Genomic DNA, 25,515 nt, shown 5'->3' on the forward strand with positions numbered 1-25,515 from the left:
AAATTAAAAATCTAATGAAAAATGTGTTAAGACGGTTAATGGAAATAAAATTTTTCCAAGCTGACCTGGCAGCTCGACCCCAGCCAGGGGCTCTGCCCCTTGGACCCTGCTAGGGGCTGCCACCCCTAGACCCCGCTGCCAGGGGCGCTGCCCCCGGACCCCCGTTCGTTGTGGGTAGTAGTTAAGACTGGAAAGATGATATGAGTAGTGATAGTTGTTTGATACGTGTAACTTGTACAGTCAGCCGAGCTCAGTTAGAGAAGGGATTTACAGCTATCAGAAAAAGAAGCAGAATTCAGGTGAGTTTCTAGCCCCATTCCTTGTTATGTTTTCGGGGCTGTGTGCATACTCGATGTGTTGTTAATACATTTATCCTAAGTGATAAGTGTATGTCATATGTGATATGTGTGATAGATATGAATGATTGTTTGTCGATACGCGAACGATCTTCGGATATTGCGCGTACTGTCAGGTTAAAAATAAAGGTACGAATATTATATATCGAAGATGTATGAATATTTCAAATGAATACTTGTCGGGGCGTGAACGATCTTCGGATATTGCACGTAACGACAAGGGGTATGGTTGTTAAATGAATGAGGTAAAGAATGCCTAGAGTGTTCTTATGTTATAATGTAATTATGTGTATATAGGTACACGAATGGCATGTGAGTTCTACGTTCGACATAGTAAGTTAGGATGGCAAATCCCTCTAGCTTCTGTCGGACATAGACTCGGCTGGTAATGGCGTAGTTAAGGACTGCGAGCCTTATACGTGAAGTAGATGATATATGTAAACGTAGATAAGGACTGCGAACCTTATACGTAATGTAAATAGGCGTCAGCATAGGAAAGGACTGTGAACCTTATACGTGCTGTATTTGTAGCATAGGGGAGGACTGCGAACCTCGTACGTGCTATGAATTAGGTTGCAACATAGGGAAGGACTGCGAACCTTGTACGTGTTGTGGATGTATTTCAGCATAGGAAAGGACTGTGAACCTTATACGTGCTGTATTTGTAGCATAGGGGAGGACTGCGAACCTCGTACGTGCTATGAATTAGGTTGCAACATAGGGAAGGACTGCGAACCTTGTACGTGTTGTGAATGTATTTCAGCATAGGAAAGGACTGTGAACCTTATACGTGCTGATTTTGTAGCATAGGGGAGGACTGCGAACCTCGTACGTGCTACGAATTAGGTTGCAACATAGGGAAGTACTGTGAACGTTGTACGTGTTGTGGATGTACTATGGTATAGGGAAGGACCGCGATCCTTGTACGTACCATAAATGGTGAACATAGGTAAGGACTGCGAACCTTGTACGTGTTCACGACCTTGAGTACAGGTATAGACGGTGAACTATGAACGTACTCTCGGTAGACTGAGGTTAGTGATTGTAGATATGTATGTATGTATGGTAGCAAGTATGTATGTAGAACAGAAGGGTAACTAGTGAAGTATGGATATGTATCTACATATATGTATGTATGTGTATGTATTGTATGGCGTTCGATTAACTAGAACTCACTCAGCGTAGCTGACTTTTAGTATGCACACAGGTGAGCTGATTATAGAGTTAGCATGAGGATGACAAACGGCATGGATTGAACGGCTGGCATCTGAAGAAAGAAGTAAAGATGTTTTAAATATAAAGTTTTGTGTTATGGTATCAAAGAAAAGATTTAATGTTTTGTAACAAATGATTGATGTTTTATATTCCGCGAAAAGTTTTAATAAACTCTGATTTGAAGAACTGTGTTTATGAGTAAATCCGACGCTAAAGTAGGGTCACCGGGTTCGGGGCCTTACATTGGACCTGCCCGATTCTTCCCTTGGCTCGGCCCGGTTCCGGCGAAGTTAGTGTGTGGTGTGTGTGTTAGGGAGTTTGGTGAAAAATGAAAGATATTTTGGGTTTAGGGGATATTTATATCCCTGAAATCCCATGGACCTAAGGCCCATTCTCATTTAACCCATCTCTATTAATCCAAGTCCATAACCCACATCCATTACCCAACACTAGCCCGACCCATACCAACTCCTATTCTTTTATTTATTTCCTGATAACCCGAGTAAACTTTCCCTCTATTATTAAGTAATATAATTAATATTATCTTGAAATTTCGGGATGTTACAACACCACATGATGCCTGATTAACCTTCCGCCACTTTTAACGTTATTTTCACAAGATTAGTAAAATAACGTCAAAATTAGCGCAATTCACTTTTGCCTACCCGAGGGTTCACACATATATACATTATATGGGCGCACCGCAAGCAAAACATTAATAAATGAATAACATGATTTCTAATCCAAAATTTGTCGTATGCTATTTGTGACATTTGTCAATTTCGGGTTATTTTATACTTGTATTCTTAATGTAAACCCGACCCGTTTTGTATCCCGAACCTTTAAATATGATCAAAATGATGAATTGTATGTTAAATATTTGTTTTATAGTTGTTGGATAAAAAAAACACCCTTTTCGGTTCTTAAAATTCCTCGAAAACGCTCAAAACGAACTCCATGGACTAAAACCACCAAAATGGAGACTTGAAGGACCCATTTGTAGTTTGTGCTTTCTTGGGTCTATAACCAACCCATTTTCATGAAACACCCTTTATGAAAGACCCATTCAACTTACTCTATATATACACACCCATCTTCTTCATTTGTGCTTGCTCATTTCTTCATTTCTCTCTCAAACTCTTGAATTCTAAGGTTGTTCTTCATAAGCTAATCTTTCATTTTAACTAACTTCTCAATACTTAAAGCTTGATGTTACAACATATATATAATATACACTCCTTGTTTACCTTCGGTCTTTCATTTCTCCGGTCTCGGCCGGTTGAAATGTCGGGCTAGTAAGGCAAGGTTACATGGAGGACTTTGTAGTCCTTGTTTATATATTTAACAAATCTAACTATATAACTTGTTATACTTGCTTAATTTCTACATATTTTAGTTTATTGTTCATATTTGTCAAGTTACATGGTATTGGGTATGTGGTGACTAGCCTCGGTTTCATCCCGAGTTGAGAACCGAACCAAAAACCGAACTTTTGTTTAAAAGCATTATTGTTAACTTTTTGAATGTAAAACTTGAGTATTATTATTTATAAGTTATTTTACAAGTTCCATGGTAATTGGGTATGTGGTAACCATCCTCGGTCTTATTCCGAGTCAAGGACCGGACCAAAAACCGAACTTTTGTTTAAAAGCTTTATTGTTAACTTTTTGAATGTAAAACTTGAGTATTATTATTTATAAGTTATTTTACAAGTTCCATGGTAATTAGGTATGTGGTAACCATCCTCGGTCTTATTCCGAGTCAAGGACCGAACCAAAAACCGAACTAAACCGAGTTCACTCGCTTAAGACACACAAGTGTGTTTTTAGCCACCAAAACTCATATTTTTCTTCAAGATTATATTTTAAATCAATTTTAGTTAATTTCTAAACATATTTGGCATGTCGGTAACCAACTTGATCTTATAACAAGTTCGAACCGATAAGGTCGTATACTCGCTTAACGAACGTTAAGGTTCTTCACAATAGAACTACATACTTGGTTAAGTCTATTTTGATTTTATTGAGTTATCGCATAACATTTATTATTTTGGGAAGTTAACTGTGAGCTTGGTCAATTATCAAGTCTCGAACCGACAAACCCGAACACTCATTTAAACCTCGTTTTGGTATTCTTATAACCAAGGGTTTTGCAATATCGCATTTTAACCCACATTATTACTTAACATAGGTTGAGTAAAAAAAAGAAAAAAAACTAATGAATAGAATACCGAGACCCGGTTTCGAGTAAACTTATTTTACAAAACTCGTTTCTTTAATTTATCAAATATTTACATTTTAAATCCTAAACTTCATTTAGTTACTTTATTTGTCATGTATTTTATTTTAAACCCTTCCAAGACTACCTACTAACACAAGACCCGCTTAATATAGGTCTTGCTCGTTAAACCGATCTCTCCGATTATTCACGACACTATCTTTCAAGTTACTTGTTAATGTGAGTACATTTTCATCCCCCGTTTTCCATCTTTCGTTTTGGGGGTGGCATTGCATACTTATTCAAATTCAAATGATTTATACTTGAGTCTTAAACCACAACACGTATTGTATATGTTTACTTAAATAAATGCTCGATTTGGTGTTATATGCTTTACATGATTATGTGCAAATTCTTGAATGCTAAGGCGGGTAGCCTCTTGAATGCTAAGGCGTAGAATGGGATTCCAACTCAGCACCTTTTGAACCTTAGCCTCATCAAAGTATGATCATACGTTAATTCCGAGTATATATGGCATCCCCATATAGAAAGGTGTCGTCAATGTATTCTTATTGACGGTTCGTCAATGTATTCTTATTGACGGTTTTATTATCTAAATTGTTGCTATTATTTATTGTTTTCATATACTAGTTGTGGATTTCATACTATATACTTATTGTCCAAAACTATGAAAATTGCTCACCAACCTTCGTGTTGACAAACTCTATTTTATGCAATGTTACAGGTTTGATGTTAGCTTGATTGGATTACTTGAAGAAACTTATTATCTTGGCTTTAGGATATTAGAAAATAAAAGAACAAGTTATTTGTTTATCTATCTATTTGGCATTTTGTATGAACAATTGTTGTGTTATTTATGATGATATGGATTTAAATGAGTTGTTTAAATATTGTAACTTTATAGTGTCATTGTGCAATGAGCAATCATGTCGCGCCTCGACGTTTCCGCCTTCATTGGTCGGGGTGTGACACTATTTCCGTCGCACAACTTATTTTGTATGGATCATCATCCGAAAATTAAGGGGACAACGATTTCTTTCGGTAGGATATTAAGGGGCTGTTTGGGATTTTTTTTTATTTTATCTTCTTATAACTTTTCAATAAGTTAATAAGTTACAAAAGTGTAACTTATTAACTTTTCTCTTTCACATCATTACAAAAGTGTAACTTATTAACTTTTCTCTTTCACATCAAAAGCAATCTCAAACACCTTATTTATTTTTAAGAGTAAATAAGTTATAAGTTTGTGAAAATAAGCAATCCCAAACAAACACCCCCTAAAAATTGTGCAGGATTTGATCCTTTCAGTCTGGGGTGGTTTATACTTTTGGGTTGTGTGATTGCTGTTAAGATAACTAATTGTGGTAGTTAATATATGGAGAAGTATTATGTGTCATGGTGCCATCCAATTAGATGTTATAATTTAAGAAGCTAATAATCAAAACTTTTTAGACATAGGTAACTAACTACAACTAAGGGGTCAAACTTATATTTTTTCTTAAAAGAAAATCCAGCTTTAATTTATATGTAAGTTTGACATATTATAGTGGTCGGAAGGTCAATAGAATTTCTTGGCGCTCCTCTGGTTTCGCCTTAATGAAGGACCAATTTGCACGAAAAAAAAGAAGATAGACGAAATAAGTAAGCTAAACTAGAGATGAGCTCGGTACCGTACCGGTACCGAAAATATCGATCCCAAAAATTGCCAAATCTTTGTATCGGTACCGGTATCGAAATATTCGGTTCGGTACGGTACGGTACGGTACCGGTATTGAAGGTAAAAATTCGGGAAATACCGGTACCATACTGTACCGTACCGCTACCATACCGATCCCAAAACTCAAAAATTTGATACCGATTTGTAACCGATGGTAGCAAATCGGTACCGATTTCGGTACTGGTACCGGCACCAAGTACCAAATGCTCATCCCTGAGCTAAACTCAATTCTTTTCACACTAGAAGCTAGGAGAAACCACTTGCTATAAAGGTTTTTGCAAACTACTTTGGATATTAGGAAAAGTTAGTGGGTTTAATTAACACAATACCCGGTATTTGGGTTGAAATACGATTCGAGTCAAATAATCCGAAGTAGAGTATAGTCTTTATGTATCCAGAATTTTTATAGATAGGTTAGCGTAGCGATGAATCATGGAGTATTGAAGGGATCTTGTGTATACATTTAACACACACCTATGCTTGTTCTCCAATTAATATCAAAACATGCGCGCATAGCCGCATATCTAAAACATATTCATTATCAGCCTCAATTCTCTCAAAATCAAAATTAAAAACCTATTCATCTGTTTTCGGTCACTGCCATATGTACACTTGCATTAAAGAGTTTCTAACCAACTGATGAGTTTTTTTTTAACAATTATTTAATATATATTTTATTAAATCTTGTATTATTCCATAACTGTACGAGTAATATTTAAAAATTAAGATATTCACATGTCGTTAGGGAAAAAAAAAGAGATTTGCATATGACAAGTCATATTCAATACTAGTCAATAATTAATATAGTGATCTACATATACAATGATCCAAAGTGTTGTCGAAGGATTTGTGTTTTGTCATAATTGAATATGTTTGTATGTTGAACTTGATTTGACTATGGTTTTATAAAGGTTTAGAAAATGGTTATATTTATTTATTATCTTGTTAAAGAGGAATATATTTTTACTTGCTAAACCTGAAACCCGAATCCGAAACCCAAACTTATTTAGGTCAATTTACTTTGAGCTTAAACCGAACAACTCGTAGAATCTGAAAAAAATAACTGAAGAACACCCATAGCTATATGACAGACATCATAATACGACCCACCCTTATACAATCCTTACCACATAAACCCTATTATTTTTCCATCGTTCTTTGTCTCTTCTTCTTCTTCAGTTGCTTTGCTTCCATCGAATTAACTCTACATCATACATCACTGCCCTCATCAACAGCTATTCGATTGCTTCCACAGGTAACATCTAAATTGTTACTTGTTTAACGAGTTTAATACTCTTCTCTATTCGATCAATTCATTATTTTTGGTGCAAAATTAAGTCCTTTGAGTGCAAAATTAAGTGTTCCCGTTTAGTATTGCTATTGGTTTTAAGTTGTCTAAGCCTTCTTGTGATTAATTGAGCAACCATTAAGCTTTAACTGTTTCATACCAAAGCCAACTTATTATGCACACCAGGTGTTCGATAAAATGCTTGCGCCACACAATTCTTCGCCAATATGCATGTGAAACATGGGTTATGACTTATGATCTAAGCTAGAGACTTGTAGGGGTGTGCGCAATGCGGGTTTTGGGCTAAAACCAAACCGAAAACAAAGCGTTCTGTTTTTTTTTAAAATTTTTCAAAACCGTTTGGTTTCGGTTTTTTTTTTTGTTTTCGGTTTTTGGGTTTGATTCGGTTTTGCTAATCAGACCAATAATTTTTGGGACAAAAAAATTATTAATAGAATATTAGACATTTGGGCTAAAATATTAAGGGCTACTAAAAGGTGCATTTAAAATAAAAAATAAAAGTACCAATATTATTATTTATTAACCATATGCAGAAACCAATCATATTAGTTATTAACCATATGTTGAAGCCAAACAAATAGTCATCGGTAGGTTTGGTTTTAATGGTTACGGCTCGGTTTCGTTACGCGTTTCTCGGTTTTTTGGTTATTTTGGTTTTTAGCAAAACACAAAACCAAACCAAAACCAATATTTTGGTTTTTGTTTGGTTCAAAACTGAATCGTCATTTCTAATTTTCGATTTAGTTTTTTGGGTTTTTCCGGTTTCGTGCACACCACTATTAATGACTAGTAAACATATTTGCTTGGAGAAGAATTCGGCAAATCTTGCACCATTGACCATCCATGTGGTTAAGTTCACGTGCTTTACGCACTTCTATGTTTTGGTGTTAAAACCAATACTTTTACAAAGACACATTTTAATTAGGATAAGGATGCGTGCTTTTGATGTCAAAACAGTTACAGAAATTGTGGATCGTTTACTTTTGATATTCAAATTTATACAAGTTTGAATTTGAATGCATATTTTTTTAGATTTGATTTAGAACCCATATTTAGATGAATCTCTATTTATGTTGAACCCTATTCAGTTCATATAACAAAATGGGTTATATTGGCCAGTTTGGGTTGGAAAATAGTTTTCTGGCTACATACATATGTTCTAATTATGCAAATAAAACATCTAGTATATAATATTGTTTGGCAAGAAAGGTTCTTTTGGAGTTTTGGTCAATTTTGGGTTGGGATTGTCAAAATATAATGTCTTATAGATATTAATGAGCATGGTTGCACTTTTCTTGAAACCTGCATGGCTGCATTTTATTGAAATCCTTGTGTGCTACTATTTCGGCTTTTTTGGTTGCATTTTACATTTTTGTTTCTGTTTCTAGGTATTGAACGAGTTGGCAAAACATATGAATAATTCGTATTTTAATAAACATTTATGTAACTTATAAAAAATTTACATCAAGAACATGTGCTACATAGTCATTTTCACTTAACACATCCCATATTGAGGTTTAAAATGTTTTTCACTGTTCATTCAGTACACAAAATAAGCAATAATTGTTTATTCACTACTTTGTTATTATTCTGGAATTTTGTTTGCACAATTATTATGCCGATTGCAATCTTGCTTGATTAAGCCTCTCATGAGTCGTAATTTTGTTCATTCTCGTTGATAAATCAGAAATGCTTGTCATCCGATTGGATTTTGAGATTATTTTTTTATATTTCTTAGGCTGATTAGCTGCAATGACCACTGAGGATTCATCCAAGAAAAGTGCTCGTCCTGAGTTGGTTAAGCTAAACTCAGCGTTTAAACTGGTACGCTCTTAAATGTCTTTAGCGACACAACTTTATGCTCATTGCAATGCATCATTAATTTTTGTTTTCTTGTGCAGGCTGAGAAATGGGTTAGTAACATGACTAAAACCAATGATAACGAACAAACTAAAGTTGTCTTAGAGGCTCGACCTCCCAGGTTAGTACCGACACGCCCCAGCTGAATGTTTAGAAAACATATATGTTATCAAACGCTTAAGATTCAATAAATTTTATTTTGTGTACAGACTTGGAATAGGTGCGGTGGTTCCTCGTCAACCCAAAGTTGGGTTGTCAAATGATCCTGTTGAAAGAAAAATACGGGCCCAGCTAGATGCGGGTAAGAGAAAATATGGCAAAATCGAGGATGAATTGCACCCGACTGCAAAAGATAACGGGGCTAGTGATGAAGACGATGATGATGAACCTGAAAGCAGAACTAAAGCATTCGTTAAGAAGAAAGCATCATCACAACCACTGATTAAGAAACACAAGTAACTGTTGTCTTGATTCAAGTTTCTTCATTAACTTTTCTGCTTTTTATTTTTATCAAATTAAGTTTATTTTGTGTTTTGTATTGTAGTTAAATTTAAGTGAATGATGAAATTTAAAGCTAGTGTGCATGCTGCTTCAACATTAGCAAATAGCAGCAAACAAAACTGCGCCCGTATCCAATATGGTCGCGCATGCGTAGTTTTCAGTTTCTTTTTTTGACTTTTATTTTTTTTTAAATCTCTTGTTAGGCTCACAATTCTGTTTAAAATGTGACAATCAATGGTTATTAGATAAATTTTCCACCATGCAGCGAAACGTTGATCATAGACGTTTTGACAACACCTTAAAAAGTTAGTCCCGACATATTGAAATCTTTGTGAGACCATAGGAGACACTTTCACTTAAGTGTTTGGTATTAAGAAGTATAAATTTTTTTAAAAAATGTAAACCGTTGATCAACAAATTAAACGGTTTAGATTGTTCATTCTGTTTTGTAAGAAACTCACCGTATACATATGTGCATGTGTACAACATATAAAATCTTTACATGTTTATATGTTTATGGTTTATATTGTAGTTTCGATGATAGCTGATTTAGGTATTTTGATATTACATTCAATAAACCAAGACAAGTGCCACCTGGATCACCCATTCACTTATATGACATCCTGCAAATGAAGAAGGAAACGGGAATTTGACATTGTTAATCACATTGGTGTTTTAACTTTTTAAAAGGTAAACATGAATTTATAAAAAATATTAATAAAGTTAGAGTAAAATAGCTATTTGTGTAGTGTTTTAAATAATTATAAGAAAGAAATTTTACTATTTTGGTCAAGAAATTTTACAATAGTCGTTATATATGCATCTACATTTTAAACCAATCAGAGTGCCCCCCTTAACCAAATTGGTTAAGGTCGTTGAGCCCTAGTCTATTTTTTTGAAACATACAAAGTATTCTGATCAATTAAGGAGTGACAATGTCACTTGTAAGCTAAATTTAGCCTACCATAAAACACGCAAATTTAGCCTATGCTTTCAAATTTTAGCCTATGTATCAGTCTTATGCATTGTAGCTTTTAAAATCTTTTAATCTTTGGACTATCATACGATTCCATTCGATATGTTGAATGCGATCGAATTTGTGAATTTGGGTGGGGGTTTTAGTGCGCAAACAAAGAAACCTGAAACCAAGAAGAGGAAAACTACTTTGCTTCCAGTACCGTCCTCCTATACATACATATATATATATATATATATATATATATATATTTGTTTGTTTGTTGTACTTTTCTATCATCATATATATGTTCTTCCTTGGTTATAGCAGGTAACTCTTCTCATCACCATGCATCAATACCACCTGACTATTTGAAACTGTCAATTGATTTGTCCAGAAAATCACCACTCCTGCAGTTATATCAAACACTCTATTTGAATTCCTTCCTGTCTGCATTGCATACTCTTTCTTCTGCTTGCTCCAATTCCAAGCATCCATTGTTTTGTTTCATAAATTGTTACATATAAATCACACGCCTTCACCAAAGATCCTGCGCTTTCAACTAACCCACTGGTATGCATTTTATTTATTTTAGGTCTTTTCTTACTCTGCAGTAATCGTGGATGTTGTAAGCGTTTATCTGAATAGCGAATGCTTAATTGTAGTTTAATGTGGCTCAAACTGCTGGAGTAGTCGTTGATTTGAGGATTCAACACGCAAAGAATCACGCAATTGCACAGACTCAACAAGACGCCTCCCAAGCCAATTTCAAAATATTTGATTCACCGTTTTGGGAACTTTCTAGTGCCCATTGTTCCAACCCGCGCGGAACTTGGTGGATAATCAATCACACAGGCATGTCACTTACTAATTTTTACGTCTTGGTCCTATCTCAGTACAAATTGAACAAAGTTTTATTACTGTATTACTGGTAGTTCACAGATAATACACTATGACATCAAACTCTATTATTTTATACTTTCTACACCATGAAAAACTACAAAACTATTGCATATAATCACACTCTGTATATATTAGACGTTTTCGACCATGAGAAGGGGAATATTATCTGCCGCATTAGGAACATTCTACTCACTCCCGGTTGCCATGCTGCACCGAAGCAGTATCTGACACACCTCCTTCATGGAGGGTCTATTGGTTGGCAGTTTACTGGTACACCACAGCCCGAGTTTAAACACACTGCCCATCTCATTCAAGTAAACTGGATCCTTCAACTCATTGTCTAAAACATCTACTATTGGTGCGCCACTTAGACCATGTTGCCAAGCCCATTCCGCTAGCGATGAATGCTCAGTTCCATTGCTGGCTTCTCTCCCGGTTGTCAATTCTAACAAGATCACTCCAAAGCTGTATACATCTATCTTCTCGTTTACTTTAATCGTGTGAGCATATTCTGCAAAAAAATTATATGTTATATAGCATGCAGAATGACAAGCATAATATGAAACATTATTAAATATACCTGGAGCCATGTAACCGAAAGAACCAGCTACGGTTGACATTGTGTTGAGCTCACTTTTTTGAGCTAAGATCCGGGCTAACCCGAAGTCAGCTATCTTGGCATTGAAGTCACTGTCTAAAAGCACGTTACTTGATTTCACATCACGGTGAATCACCCCAGGTGAACAATCATGGTGCATGTAACTCAATCCTCGAGCCGCCCCTAATGCTATATGCAATCGTTTAGGCCAATCGAGCACTACATGGCGAACAGAACCGTTGAGCCCATCGCTCGATGGAGCTTGCTTTCGGTGCACCCAACGGTCTAAACTTCGGTTTTGTAAATACTCATACACAAGGAGCTTTGAATTGTCACACGAAATGCAACCCATAAGTTTAACTATGTTTGAGTGACGAATCGTGCTTAGTATGTCGACTTCTGCTAAGAACTCTTTTTCAAGGCGATGATCTAAGTCTCTTTTGGTTGAAATCTTCTTAACTGCCACATACTCACCTGATCGGTTTACAGCAATCCGGTACACCTTCCCGGACCCCCCGTGCCCGATCACGTTATTTTCTGTTAATCGAGGCAAGATCAAGGTTTCCGTGAAGTTTAATTTCGTGAAAGAAGTGAACTTCCAGTTTGAATCCAAACCGTACTTTCTTCTCCGATACCAAATGCTAACATATCGAGTCATTAGCACTGTTAGAAGCAACAATGCCACTGCTATAAGTGCAATCATCACCACAAACTTAGTTGAAATAGATGATCTGGTTCGGGTTCTGCAAGATTTAAGCCCTAATGACGGGTTATCTGAACAAAGACCCGGGTTGTTCAAGAAGCTTCTCTCAAAGGCTCCATTATTAAGCTGACTTGGTATGATTCCATTTAGATTGTTATCTGAAAGATCAAGAACAACGAGGCGTCTGCCAAGTTGACTCGGTATTTGACCGGAAAGATCGTTTCTTGACAAATCCAATATCGTGAGACTTTCTAAAAACCCGAGACTATCCGGAATCTGACTCGTGAGTTGGTTTTTGCTAAGGTTTAAAGCACTGAGTGAACTCCATGAAACTATAGTTGCCGGTAATTCACCCGTGAATCGGTTTCCATCAAGCAATAAAGTTTCTAAATATGGAATTGCTGTCAATTCTTGCGGAAGCACACCATCGAGTAAATTATTACTTGCTTCGAAAACCCTCAAGCTTGTCCAAGAAGACACCCCAGTTGGAATATGACCCGTAAATCGATTATTACTGATTTTGAGGGTCGATAATTTTGGCGCCAATTCTTTTGGCAGCTCACCGGAAAATGAGTTATCACTCATTATCATTGTATCTAACAAAGAAGCCTTCCATAACCCACCTGGGATTGCTCCGGAAAATCTGTTCCCGGAAACATGAAAACGCCTTAAACTGTTACAGTTTTCAAGGGCTTTCGGTATCTCACCTGAAAGACTGTTATTGAAAACAATCAAGCCTATAAGCTTCCCGTTGTAGCACAAGGTTTCGGGTAAGTTCCCGGTGAACCGGTTTTGGTTAACCTCAAATATATCCAGGTTAGAGTACCTTCCAAAATCGGGCGGTAACGGACCCGATAAATTATTTTCAAAAATTCTAATATTTCGCAAGCTTGGCAAGCGTCCGATACTCACTGCATTGCATACTCTTTCTTCTGCTTGCTCCAATTCCAAGCATCCATTGTTTTGTTTCATAAATTGTTACATATAAATCACACGCCTTCACCAAAGATCCTGCGCTTTCAACTAACCCACTGGTATGCATTTTATTTATTTTAGGTCTTTTCTTACTCTGCAGTAATCGTGGATGTTGTAAGCGTTTATCTGAATAGCGAATGCTTAATTGTAGTTTAATGTGGCTCAAACTGCTGGAGTAGTCGTTGATTTGAGGATTCAACACGCAAAGAATCACGCAATTGCACAGACTCAACAAGACGCCTCCCAAGCCAATTTCAAAATATTTGATTCACCGTTTTGGGAACTTTCTAGTGCCCATTGTTCCAACCCGCGCGGAACTTGGTGGATAATCAATCACACAGGCATGTCACTTACTAATTTTTACGTCTTGGTCCTATCTCAGTACAAATTGAACAAAGTTTTATTACTGTATTACTGGTAGTTCACAGATAATACACTATGACATCAAACTCTATTATTTTATACCTTCTACACCATGAAAAACTACAAAACTATTGCATATAATCACACTCTGTATATATTAGACGTTTTCGACCATGAGAAGGGGAATATTATCTGCCGCATTAGGAACATTCTACTCACTCCCGGTTGCCATGCTGCACCGAAGCAGTATCTGACACACCTCCTTCATGGAGGGTCTATTGGTTGGCAGTTTACTGGTATACCACAGCCCGAGTTTAAACACACTGCCCATCTCATTCAAGTAAACTGGATCCTTCAACTCATTGTCTAACACTTCTACTATTGGCGTGCCACTTAGACCATGTTGCCAAGCCCATTCCGCTAGCGATGAATGCTCGGTTCCATTGCTGGCTTCTTTCCCGGTTGTCAATTCTAACAAGATCACTCCAAAGCTGTATACATCTATCTTCTCGTTTACTTTAATCGTGTGAGCATATTCTGAAAAACAATTGTATGTTATATAATGTAAAGTATAATGTGAAACATTATTAAACATACCTGGAGCCATATGACCGAGTGAACCACCTACAGTTGACATTATGTTGAGCTCACTTTCTTTAGCTAAGATCCGGGCTAACCCGAAGTCGGCTATCTTGGCATTGAAGTCTCTATCTAAAAGCACGTTACTTGATTTCACATCACGGTGAATCACCCCGGGTGAACAATCGTGGTGCATGTAACTCAGCCCTCGAGCCGCCCCTAATGCTATATGCAATCTGATGCAATACCAAGGAAATCTCAGGCAATAAAGATGTATTCTAGAAGGAAAAAGAAGAAAATCGGGACAACTGTTACTAACCAGCAATTCAATGCTATTTTTGGCAGCTTGTTTAACCCATTCGGGTATATTTAGCAATGATCAGCTGGAAATCAATTATCATAATTCTAGAGGCAATTGTGCCACAATTCTTGGATCTGCTACTTTACAATTCTTATTATAAATAGGCAGACTAGTTAGGTGTTTTATCATCTTATTATTGTTTTTTCACTATCATTATTGTAATTGGAGTCCTTGCCCCTCTCGAATTGGGCCTTATCTTTTCTATTGGAATAAAAACTAGTCTGCAATCGTTTCTTATTTCTTTGTTCTTATCATTGGTTCCATTGCCGGGAAACGAAGAGCAAACCACGATGGGGCAGACCCGAGGCAGTTCAGGAGAAAACAACCCGCCAACAGATTCCCTAGCGGCACAATTGGCAGAAATAGCAGCACGATTGGAGTGTGTAGAGTCCATGAAAGAAGATCTGGCAGCACTGAAAGCCGGTGATAATTCAAAAGGCAGTCGAAATGAAGAAGGAGAAAGCCATTGGAGGAGTAGGCAACACTTCCGTCCCTACAACAAAATTGATTTTCCCACTTTTAGCGGGGGAGATCCACGTGGCTGGTTACTAAAGGCGGAAAAATATTTCAAGTACTACCACATTCCAGATGAGGAAAAAGTAGAAGTAGCATCAATGCATTTGGAGGGAGATGCCTTAGATCTCTATTCGTGGTTTGCCAATGACCAACCCATAACCTTTTGGGAAGAATTATCCCAAATTTTTACAAAGAATTTCGGTCCAACTGAATTCCAAAATCCAGACGAGTATCTTTGTAGTGTTAAGCAAACAGGTAAGGTTAATGAATATCGACAAGAATTTGCTAAACGTTCTTCCCGAATTCCAAAATCCAGACGAGTATCTTTGTAGTGTTAAGCAAACGAGTATCTTTATAAACGTTATATGACTTGCTCATGCATATTATAGTTTAATTTGGTAGTTGTTTTGCCTCATAAACAATATATGATTCGCTCATGCATACTTTAGTTTAACTTAGCAATTTTCAAAGTGTTTTGGATAAGTTAACCTTTCGACGCGTGGTTGTCAATAGGTTAGTGTTCAGTTTCCTCTATCATGATTGTGCGGGTAGGACCGTCACTTTCATTTAGTGGGATGACCGAACTTCACCTATAACTGACCTGCGTGAAGGTTTCCCTTATCTTTTTAGAAATTTTCTAAGTGTTTTGAATAAGTTAACCTTTCGACGCGTGGTTGTCATTAGGTTAATGTTCAGTTTCCTCTATCATGATTGTGCGGGTAGGTCCGTCACTTTCATTTAGTGGGATGACCGAACTTCACCTATAACTGACCTGCGTGAAGGTTTTCCTCATCTTTTCCTTAGAAATTTTTACCGTTTTTTGTGTTTATGCGGGTTTTGCCGCCGTCCACACGCAACGACTTACTTCCCCACTTATTTATGCGGTGAATACCGGCATATCAGTGTGGTCAGATCATAAGTATAAATGTAAGACCATCAGCGTCAATGTGATAAGGAGAATCATTTCCATTAGAAGTGGCTCTAGGCCTTTCCTTTACAAGTTTGGAATTGATCTACATGCAGCCTGTGTAATTGAGCTCCCTTCCATGTTCTTGGGATGGGGGTGTCATCGAGCCTTTCGAGCCGATATGCACCTGGTTTGGAATCTCGTTGTTTACGCAGTATGTAGTCTCCAACATTGAAGCTGCAGTTTCATCCGTGTTTTCCACAACTGTGGTTCTACACGCGTTAGCCGGCTCAGCATCCACTACGCCACGAGGTGTGCGAGTTCCCCATCTCTGACGAATGTCTCGACGATGTCTTTCAAGGATATGCATTCCTCAGTGGTGTGACCTTTTGTCCCGTGGAAGTCACAGGACTTGCTCTGATCAGCGTTGTGACGCTGTCGGATTATTGGAGCCTTTGGCCATGGGAGCCTCTCGGTGGCAAATATTTCGGTGATGCTTTTGGTGAGTGGCGTCCATCTGGAGTTCCGGTTCGCCGACTGCATGTTATCCCTTCCGCCTAACCGAGGGTGCGATCCGGATGAGGTGTCAAAGTTTACCCTTGACTGCCAAATACCAAGCTTCCTCTTTTTGTTTTGTCGTGCGGTAAGGACGTTATTTTCTCTCGTCCTCTGTGTGTAGAGGTTTGTGCTTTGGGGAAGATCTCTACCCAGTTGCTTTTCCGTTTCCGCGAAGCGTTTAGCTGCTGTCATGATAGCATCCCACGTGGATGGCATGCCATCTTTACCCGTCAAGATGCAGATGAGCTCTGGGTCTTTCGCGCCCTGGATGAAGGCAGCGCGAACAAGATCTTCGCTAATAGTGCCCAGACTTAGCTTCTTTGAATTGAAGCGCGTGATGAAGTCTAGTAAAGACTCATCTTCCTCTCGGATGCAGTTGAGGATCGTCCATTGCTCTTCGGTATACTTTCTTTGTTGACTGAAGTGTTGGCTGAACTTCTGCTGGAAGTCTGCCCAATCGTAGATGTGGTGGACCGGTAGACGGTCAAACCACGCTCTGGCTGCCCCAACAAGCGTCATTTGGAACATGTAACACCACGTGGGTTCCGTCCAATTGCTGACGGTTGCCCCCGCTATGAATCTGTTCAAATGATCGTCTGGGTCAGATATACCATCATATGTGCCAATGCTGGATATCTGTTTAGCACTTTTCGGGGCAATTGCTTCTGCAATGTCCCTTGCAAATTTGGACGTTCCCGCATTTGTAACAGTTGGTCTGAAGGTTTTAGAGAAGTCACGTGGGTTTCCACCCGCGTTTTTTGGTTTAAAGGTTTCTCCAAAATTTCTTCTGTGGAAATCTGCTTGTTTACGCTTCCCTTTCGCCCTATGGCGCGGGTTTGCGTCACTGTCAGATTCTTCCCAATCTTCATCATACTCGCACTCATTACTCATGTTGAGCTGTTGTCGAGTGTTTTCGAACTTGTCATTAGCCTGTTGGAGTGAACTTTAACGTTCATCCAACTCAGCTTGGAATTCTTTCTGACGTGCTTCTGCCCACGCTTTAACTTGATCAAGTGTTTGGCGGGGGAGCCTCGTTTGTTGTTTCTCCAACTAGGTATCAATGAATCCCAGGGGAGGATTGTTTACTGCACTTGCCCGGGCTTGGGTAACCGGGGTAGTGTTCGTAAAAATTGTGTATTCGCCGGTGTTCCCCCCAGTAGCTTGGGTTGTGGTTACCGGGGTTTCTTGGTCACTCGCTGGCCTTGGCACCGGAGTAACCTTAACCATCTTTCCAGAGGTTTTGAAAAAACTGAAAAAGAATTAGTTCTAGCTTTTATGCACGGATGGCGCCAATGAAGAAACACTAATCGACCTCGGGCAGATTACGGATAATCTGGGGGTTAAGTAGATGTTTCCCACGAGGGTTAGGTCCGACAAAGATGGTTATTCCTCTGATGACCTGCAAAACAGACACCGTGAGCTCGTCACTGAGAAGGGGGGGTACCTCCTTGTGACCACCCTCCGGCGTGAGAATCAGACTAGATTGCTCTTGAATATAATTGTATATTAAGAGAAATAGCTAGAGCAGATATCAGATAATATATGAAGATATAAGATAAGATCCTGATACCGTTCCAAGGTGTTGGAGTATTTATAGCCGAAGGTAGGTTTCCAAGCAGGTACAGCCAGCTGTATAATATTCCTGTTCTACCAACTGTGGGCTACGCACGTGTCATGCTGGTGGTTGGTGGGTAGGCAGCGGCTGATAGTGACATGGGCGGCTGTGTACTATTCCTTTTCCACCAACTGCAGGCTATGTACGTGCCACGACAAGGGTTGGTGAGTAGGCAGCGGCTGATAGTGACATTAAGTACTAGAGCGTGCTACTCGTCGTACTGTTGTCAATGAGTTGTCGCTGCTTTGGTCAGATCTTGTCTATTTTGTCCATACCTTGGCAGGTTTAGTACAAAAGATCCTCCAGAAGCGTACGGACTGGCACATTTGGGCGGGAGTATTCCCGGCTTTGGGCGGGAGTATTCCCGGCTTTGGGCGGGAGTATTCCCGATTTGCTCATTCCTTCTTCAGGTGACATTACTGAATTATTTAAGAGTTAGTGCCTTGTGCGTGTAGCCTTGCTATTAGTGCGGGTAGCCTTCCCTGATGGCTAGTATCCGCAGCTGCGGGAACAGGCGGGGTACGTCACCATTGGGAGGCTTTTCCTGCGGGAACAGCTTGCTTACTGCGCGTAAGGTCGTCATCTCTCCGAGCGTGGTGGGTCCTGCGGATCCAGTTGGTCTTTGCGCAGACGTCCCTCTAAGGTGAGTCTTACGGGTCCAACTACGCAGACGTCCCTCTTCGAGGTGATTCTTGCGGGTCCAACTGGGCTCTGCTGGGACCTACCTCTTCAAGTTTATACTGTGCTTGTATTGAAAGGTGAAATTTAAGTGTGGATGCTGTGTGCTTCTTCAACATTAGCAAATAGCAACAAATACAGCTATGGTCGCACTTGCAGAGTTTCTAGTCTGTGTTTTAATTTTTATGTTTCTGTTTAAATGTGCTGGAAACAAGCAATAGTTATTAGATAAGTTGTCCACCATGCAATAGCCTCTTTTTGAGATTATAGTAGACATTTTCTTGGTAAGTGCTTGCTTGGTTGTAAGAAGTATGAAGTTTTAAAAGGCATGAACCATTGATCAATAATTAAATGAATGATTTTTTAGTTTCCGTTCCGTTGATTGAGGTGCCACGTGAGGGGGCTGGTGAAGGTCGTAATGGAAATTTTCAATGGATTGATTTGATGGATTTAGGTGTGGATTTTTCCTCCAAACATGTAACATCAATAATCAAACCTTGTAAAATATGGTTTCGGTTAGGGTACTAAATCGAGGTTTTGATCCGTAAAAACGTGATTTAAACATTCTAGTTCAAGTTTCTCACTAAAAAAAGTTTATGATATAGCTTAATACTCATGTTTGGTTTCCAAAACTGTTTTTGTTCTAGTTTGAAAGTTTTTCATGATAAATGATCATTTTCTTGAATTAAACCATAATACTTTTTTCAAGAACATGTTTAAATCACATCAAACCATGTGCTCACCTCAAATATTTTGCTGAGTTTTGTAGAGAAAAGTCTGAAACAGATATTTGTGCAAAAATATTCTACAAAGATAGGGATTGGGAATACATAAATAGCAAGAAAACAAAGGGGTGGGGTCCCCTTGTTCCGATCGGTAATGGGGGCCTTAGGCCCCTTTTTTTCTTCCTTCTCTTATTTTGCGTGCATATACGATAATTCCCGAGTCCATTTTAAGCACGGGTTTGGTTTTGTTGTACATGATTTGTAGATATACTATCTAGCTAGCCAAGACCCAGAAACGCAAGAAAAGGGTTTGAACAAACGAAAAACGCAAAGGTATTAACCGAAAAACTCGTTTAGGGGTTGTTTGGGTCTAGACTGTGACGTGCTTATTTTTAGCTCAAAAAAATTTACAAGGACATTAGTTGCTATATGAATAGATCCCCGTTCAAATTTGAGAATTTTTTCATAAATTGAGAAGTTTTGACAATTTTATTACTATTTATTGATATTGATGTTTTATTATGAAAAATAGCAAACTAGCTTGGAAATTTATGGAGAACTCAGGTAAGCCAGTACAAGGTTACGCATAAAATTTTGAGTGTATTAGATAACCCTAGCTATAGTTTTCGAATTCTCATTTAATCAAATTTTAACGATCGTTTGTTGTTCAAAAAGGTATTTTAGCTAAATAGTTCGGTTCTGGAATTTTTACAGGGACTTTTTGAAATTATTTTGTCCGCTCAAAAAAATAATCGAATTTTTCAGGTATCGTTTGGTATAAGGGCAAACTATCGGTTAAAAATAACATTTAAAATGAATTTTTATAAATTAAGAAATAAGTTAATATTATCAAAAATATTTTATAAAATCTACACATTATATTAGCAAGTTTATAATGTTCATAATTTAAACATGTTCAGATAAAAAGTTGTGCTAATTTGAAAGTTAAACAAATATAAATTATGATAAAACTGACAACGTTCTGATTAACGAACCTTCTGGGATATCAAAACAACAAGAGTGGTAAAATGCCATAGTTTTGGATACATTTAGTTAAATCGAACATTTTGAAAGAAATTCAGATAATTCAGGTGAATTGTGCGCACTTTCTACAACCCAGTCTGTATAAAACGGAAACGGGCCCTGTAGCAAATCCGGACACATAAACCCTAATTTCTCTTTATAGTTTGAGTCATTTTATCAAATAACACGTTTACTCAAGTTTGTGTGATCTTACCTGTTTCCGAAACGCTTAAACGGTAAACTTTGCCCGACACGTAAGACGGTGAAATTAAGCCAAAACCGATTTTGAACATTAGACATTGTACTACGTCACAATCTATGACTAATGATGTGTTTTTGGGTAAACATCTATACCCAGACTAGATATATAACTCAATTGAGTTTTGAAGTTATATTAATATTAACTGTATGATACCAATTTTAGGAATCATATAATAAATGAGGCACGCTAGCTGTAATCACATATCTTACTGATTGTGTTGTTATAAGGTGAGTTTCATGACCCCCTTTTTTCTTAAACTGTTTTACAGAATACTTGGGGTGAAAAGCATGTTTACATATATACATACTGAAACGTTTTATGATGTGAATTATCTGAGTTACGCTAACACACGAAAAGTCCCCACAAACACGAGTGATTAACTATGGGCCGGTGGCATGTGAATAATACTATTGGTTTGACAAACACAATTGAATTGGCACGGACGCCATGACGCTATTGCAATTGCACATGACCATATATATAACATATACGCTATGTAGTGTTAGACAGAGCTACTCGGGGCATAACGTGGCTAGTGGAGGTCGCGAGATAGAAAAGCATAGTCAAGGGTTCGCTTGTGGGCTTAGCATAATTACATCGTATATATATCATAATTATTACGGATACGCTTATCTGATTACGCTTAAAACTTGTGAAACAACTATTCGTAGTTGACCCTTTTTAACATGCTTTTTATATACACTTAAGTTGGAATGAGATGCTTGTGTGCTATGTGATCCAGCGGTGTTCAATACTATTGTAGATAGATGCTAGTATGCTAATAGAGAATACGGCAGTTTAGAAAGTTGGCTTATGTTATGACACACCTAGTATGTAACTGAAGTTCTAATAATGTAATATGATGTAAATTAGTGTGCTAATGTTTCTTTATAAACAATGTGATTTATATCAGAGGTGTCTGTTGCATTCCCGTTTACGCTTGCGCTATTGCTAGTAGGGGTGTGACAGAAGTAAATGCAAATGATTGATTTAGGTTTTGATTTTTTATGGCTAAGACAGTTGTAAACGCCCAAACACACAAAACTGATTTGCATCTCAGTTTTTCATTACTAGATTTTTGGACTAAGATATGCGTAATCAACCAAAATATGTGGTATTTGGATCTACGGATTCACCTATATGGACACCTGCAAATGAACGAGATGGATGTGCCGGAATATATGACATTTGTAAGGTTTAGAAAAGGATGTAACTAATTACTCCTAAGCTTATAATGCACAATTTTATAAATTTTAAATAAGTTTAAAATTTTACAAACAACCTTTTAATTCTTTAATGGTCCGTGACTACGTCATCATAGTAACTGTGCTTCTCATAATTCTTGTTTACAAGCTTAGCTAAGTTCACTTGGGCGAGGGTTTGCTTAAAGCTTGAGCTGACTCGGCTGAAATTTTAGAACGAGTTAAAAAGTGAATCAAGTTAACACAACGGTTTTAAGAAGATGGCTCAGTCTGACATTGCTTGATTTGCTTAGTTACATTGTTAGAATTTCAAAGAAAGAAAAAATTATCATGTAAAGTAGACCCAATAAAATTTGAGGGTTATGCTTGAAAGTGCTCATTTAAGGAATAAAATTTAGAAGTTGACGTCAATTCAAACGCATCAACGAGCTAGACAACTAGTCAAATTTGGCTCGTTTGACGAGTTATAAGAGTTTTCTTTATGCCGCCGTCTATGATTACTAAAGCTTTATTTTAGACAACATTACTCTTATTCATTACCTTTTTAAATCTCATCTTTCAAATTTTGGAGCCCCGTTCAATTAAAGAAAAAAAGTTGATTTGTTTACCATCTATGAAAAGTCTATGCTGCCGTAAAAATGAAAAAAAATCTTTAAAAAGAGAAGAAAAAAGATTTCCTTCAAACTCGTTTATGAAGACTAAAGACTAGGGGTGAGCCGCTATAACCGTTAAACCGAACCGATTTTAACCGATAACCGACATAACCAGTGGGTCGGTGAATGAATTTTCAAAAACCACCAAATATGGGCCGGTTTTGGTTAAAGATAATTCCAAAACCGCCATAACCGAACCGACCCATTTATTTGACAAACAATATGTTTTGGGTTAACTTCCACCAAACATATTGTTGAATTATATCATTTTAAAATTTTTAGTTCAACGTTTATTATCAAATTAAGTTGAATTTCATTGTTCGATTATATAATATCATTCCTTTTTTGTATATTTGGTATTAATATTATGGATTGTATACTTTGTAAAATTATGTCATATCGTTTTTTTGTAATAATTGGTTAACCGACCCATAACCGACTCATTATAACCTACAAAACCGATTAACCAAAACCGCCATAACGGGTCGGTTATGGTTATGGCTATCCATTACCGATATATCGGTTATGGTTATGGGTTTAGCTCAAAACCGCCCCAAACCGACCCACACCCCTACTAAAGACCATTTTTTTAAAAACCGTTTTTTTTACTTGTACCCGATTGAGCTAAAAAATGGTACAACCGGTTTACCTTATAATTTTATATAAATGAAACTTTAACTCAAGAAATAACCTAAAAATATATGATTCTATTATAAAATATAAATCAAAGAGTAAAGTGTCATTTTCGTCCTTGTGGTTTGGCAAATAATACGAATTTAGTCCAAAAAGTTTATTTTTTGCATATGGACCATCCACGTTTCCCAATTCTTGCCAATTACATCCAAATCACTAACCCCGTCAAATTGAATCGTGAAGTCAGGGGTAGACATGTCTTTTCACTTTCTTTATTATATGAGTACAGTGCCAAAATAGTCCCTGAAGTTTGGTCACGTTTGCGAATTTCATTCAAAAATATATTTTTTTTGCAATTAGACCCTCGATGTTTCCTGACCATTGCCAATTTCGTCCAAATTATTAACTTGGTCTAAATTCAACGTTATCTCAGGGGTGTTAGTGTCCTTTTACATGTTTGTTTACATTATTATTATTATTATTGTTATTATTATTATTGTTATTACACTAAACTAAACCCTTTATATGACTTAAAATAAAGAAGAATAAACAAACAATACTATATTGGATTCAAACATAGGAATCTAAGATGTAATATATGTCATCGAATAAACACATAACAACAACAACAACAATAATAATAATAATGTAAACAAACATGTAAAAGGACAGTAGCACCCTGAGTTAATGTTGAATTTAGACTGAGTTAACAATTTGGACGAGATTGGCAATGGTTGGGAAAAATCAAGGGTCTAATTGCGAGAAAAAAAAATTTTGGACGAAATTCGCAAATGTGACTAAACCTCAGGGACGATTTTGACACTTTACTCATATAGTAAAGAAAGATTGAAAATGTATGTTTACCCCTGACTTATCGATTAAATTTAACGGGGTTGGTGATTTGTGTAATTGGCAAGAATTAGAAAACCTGGATGGTCCATATACAAAAAATAAACTTTTTGGACTAAATTCGCATCATTTGCCAAACCAGAAGGACGAAAATGACACTTTACTCTAAATCAAAAGTTAATCTATAATAAAATAATATTAAAAATACACTTGATTTACAAAAAATAACCTAAAAGTTTACCCGTTTCAATATTAAACTCCAGGTTAAAGGTAATTTTTAAAACATATGAGACGCAAAATATGAAAAATCTCTTGGATTTAAAACCTGTATTTTAAAAAAAAAACCACCGGTTTAATGTCTTTTAACAAACCGTACTGGACCAGTTGAACATGCGATTTTCAAAACACTACTGAAGACTCTTTAATGTGATGGTTAATTTGGGGGTTTGTTTATTAAATAGTTAGATTAGATATTAGGGTTTATGAAGAGCGAGGGAATTTGATGGATGGAGATGGAGCCTGAAACGAAGAAGAGGAAAACTACTACTTTGTTCCGTCCACCTCCTCGACGCTGGTTACTAATCACCTCCTATCCTATATTTTTCTATTTTTGCCTGCAAATTATGTAGAAATCTGATCAACACCATGGAGTTCTAAATCATAATCACGTCATTGATTGCTTTAATATTATTGTTAATTAATTAATTCATCTGCCCAAATATTAGGTCACTGATTTTGAATATAACATTCTACTTCAATTCCTTCCTCTCTGCATATTCTTGATTAATCTAAACATCTATTGTATGTTATTCCTATTTATCCCAACCGAAAAGAATGATCCTACCGCAACACTTATGCCACTGGTTTGCATTATTTTATTTTAGGTCTTTACAGTAATCTAAGTGTTTATATGAATACTGAATACTTAAGTCAAATGTAGGTTAATGCGGCTCAAACGGGAGCAGTGGTTGATTTGAGGATTCAACACGCGAAGAATCACGCAATTGCACAGGCTCAACAAGACGCCTCCCAAGCGAATTTCAAAATATTTGATTCCCCCTTTGGGAACTTCCTCGTGCCCGTTGTTCCAACCCGCGCAGAACTTGGTGGATAATCAATCACTCAGGCATGTTACTTACTAATTCATAAGTCTTATCTCAGTATAGAGGCGTGAACGAAATTTTATTACTGTATTAGAACACTATAATGTCAAACTTTATTATTCTAAACCATGAAAGCTACAAAATCATTGCATATAATT

General features: G+C 37.2%; 1 protein-coding gene and 2 pseudogenes across 2 annotated transcripts; 1 reads left to right on the plus strand and 2 right to left on the minus strand.

Annotated features, from left to right (window-relative positions):
- Positions 1–6,743: 6,743 nt before the first annotated feature.
- LOC143534337 (uncharacterized) lies at positions 6,744–9,363 on the plus strand. Its single transcript, XM_077028849.1, has 5 exons — positions 6,744–6,781; positions 8,574–8,659; positions 8,737–8,816; positions 8,905–9,150; positions 9,240–9,363. Exons 2-5 carry the CDS (start codon positions 8,588–8,590, stop codon positions 9,241–9,243), a joined length of 402 nt encoding a protein of 133 aa, XP_076884964.1. The 5' UTR covers positions 6,744–6,781; positions 8,574–8,587; the 3' UTR covers positions 9,244–9,363.
- Positions 9,364–11,185: 1,822 nt separating this feature from the next.
- LOC143533811 (receptor-like protein kinase 5) lies at positions 11,186–13,327 on the minus strand (annotated as a pseudogene). The gene is made up of 2 exons (XR_013135425.1): positions 11,635–13,327; positions 11,186–11,565 (listed from the first exon to the last, which is right to left on the minus strand). The product of XR_013135425.1 is annotated as a receptor-like protein kinase 5 (transcript).
- A 577-nt stretch (positions 13,328–13,904) lies between these two features.
- On the minus strand, positions 13,905–14,468 carry LOC143533821 (receptor-like protein kinase 5 pseudogene; annotated as a pseudogene).
- Between the last annotated feature and the right edge of the window lie 11,047 nt (positions 14,469–25,515).

The sequence above is a fragment of the Bidens hawaiensis genome, unplaced genomic scaffold, assembly GCF_021521415.1.
Source record: "Bidens hawaiensis isolate Kalapana, Puna unplaced genomic scaffold, B.hawaiensis_p1.1 tig00000760_1, whole genome shotgun sequence".
NCBI classification, from domain to species: Eukaryota; Viridiplantae; Streptophyta; class Magnoliopsida; order Asterales; family Asteraceae; genus Bidens; species Bidens hawaiensis.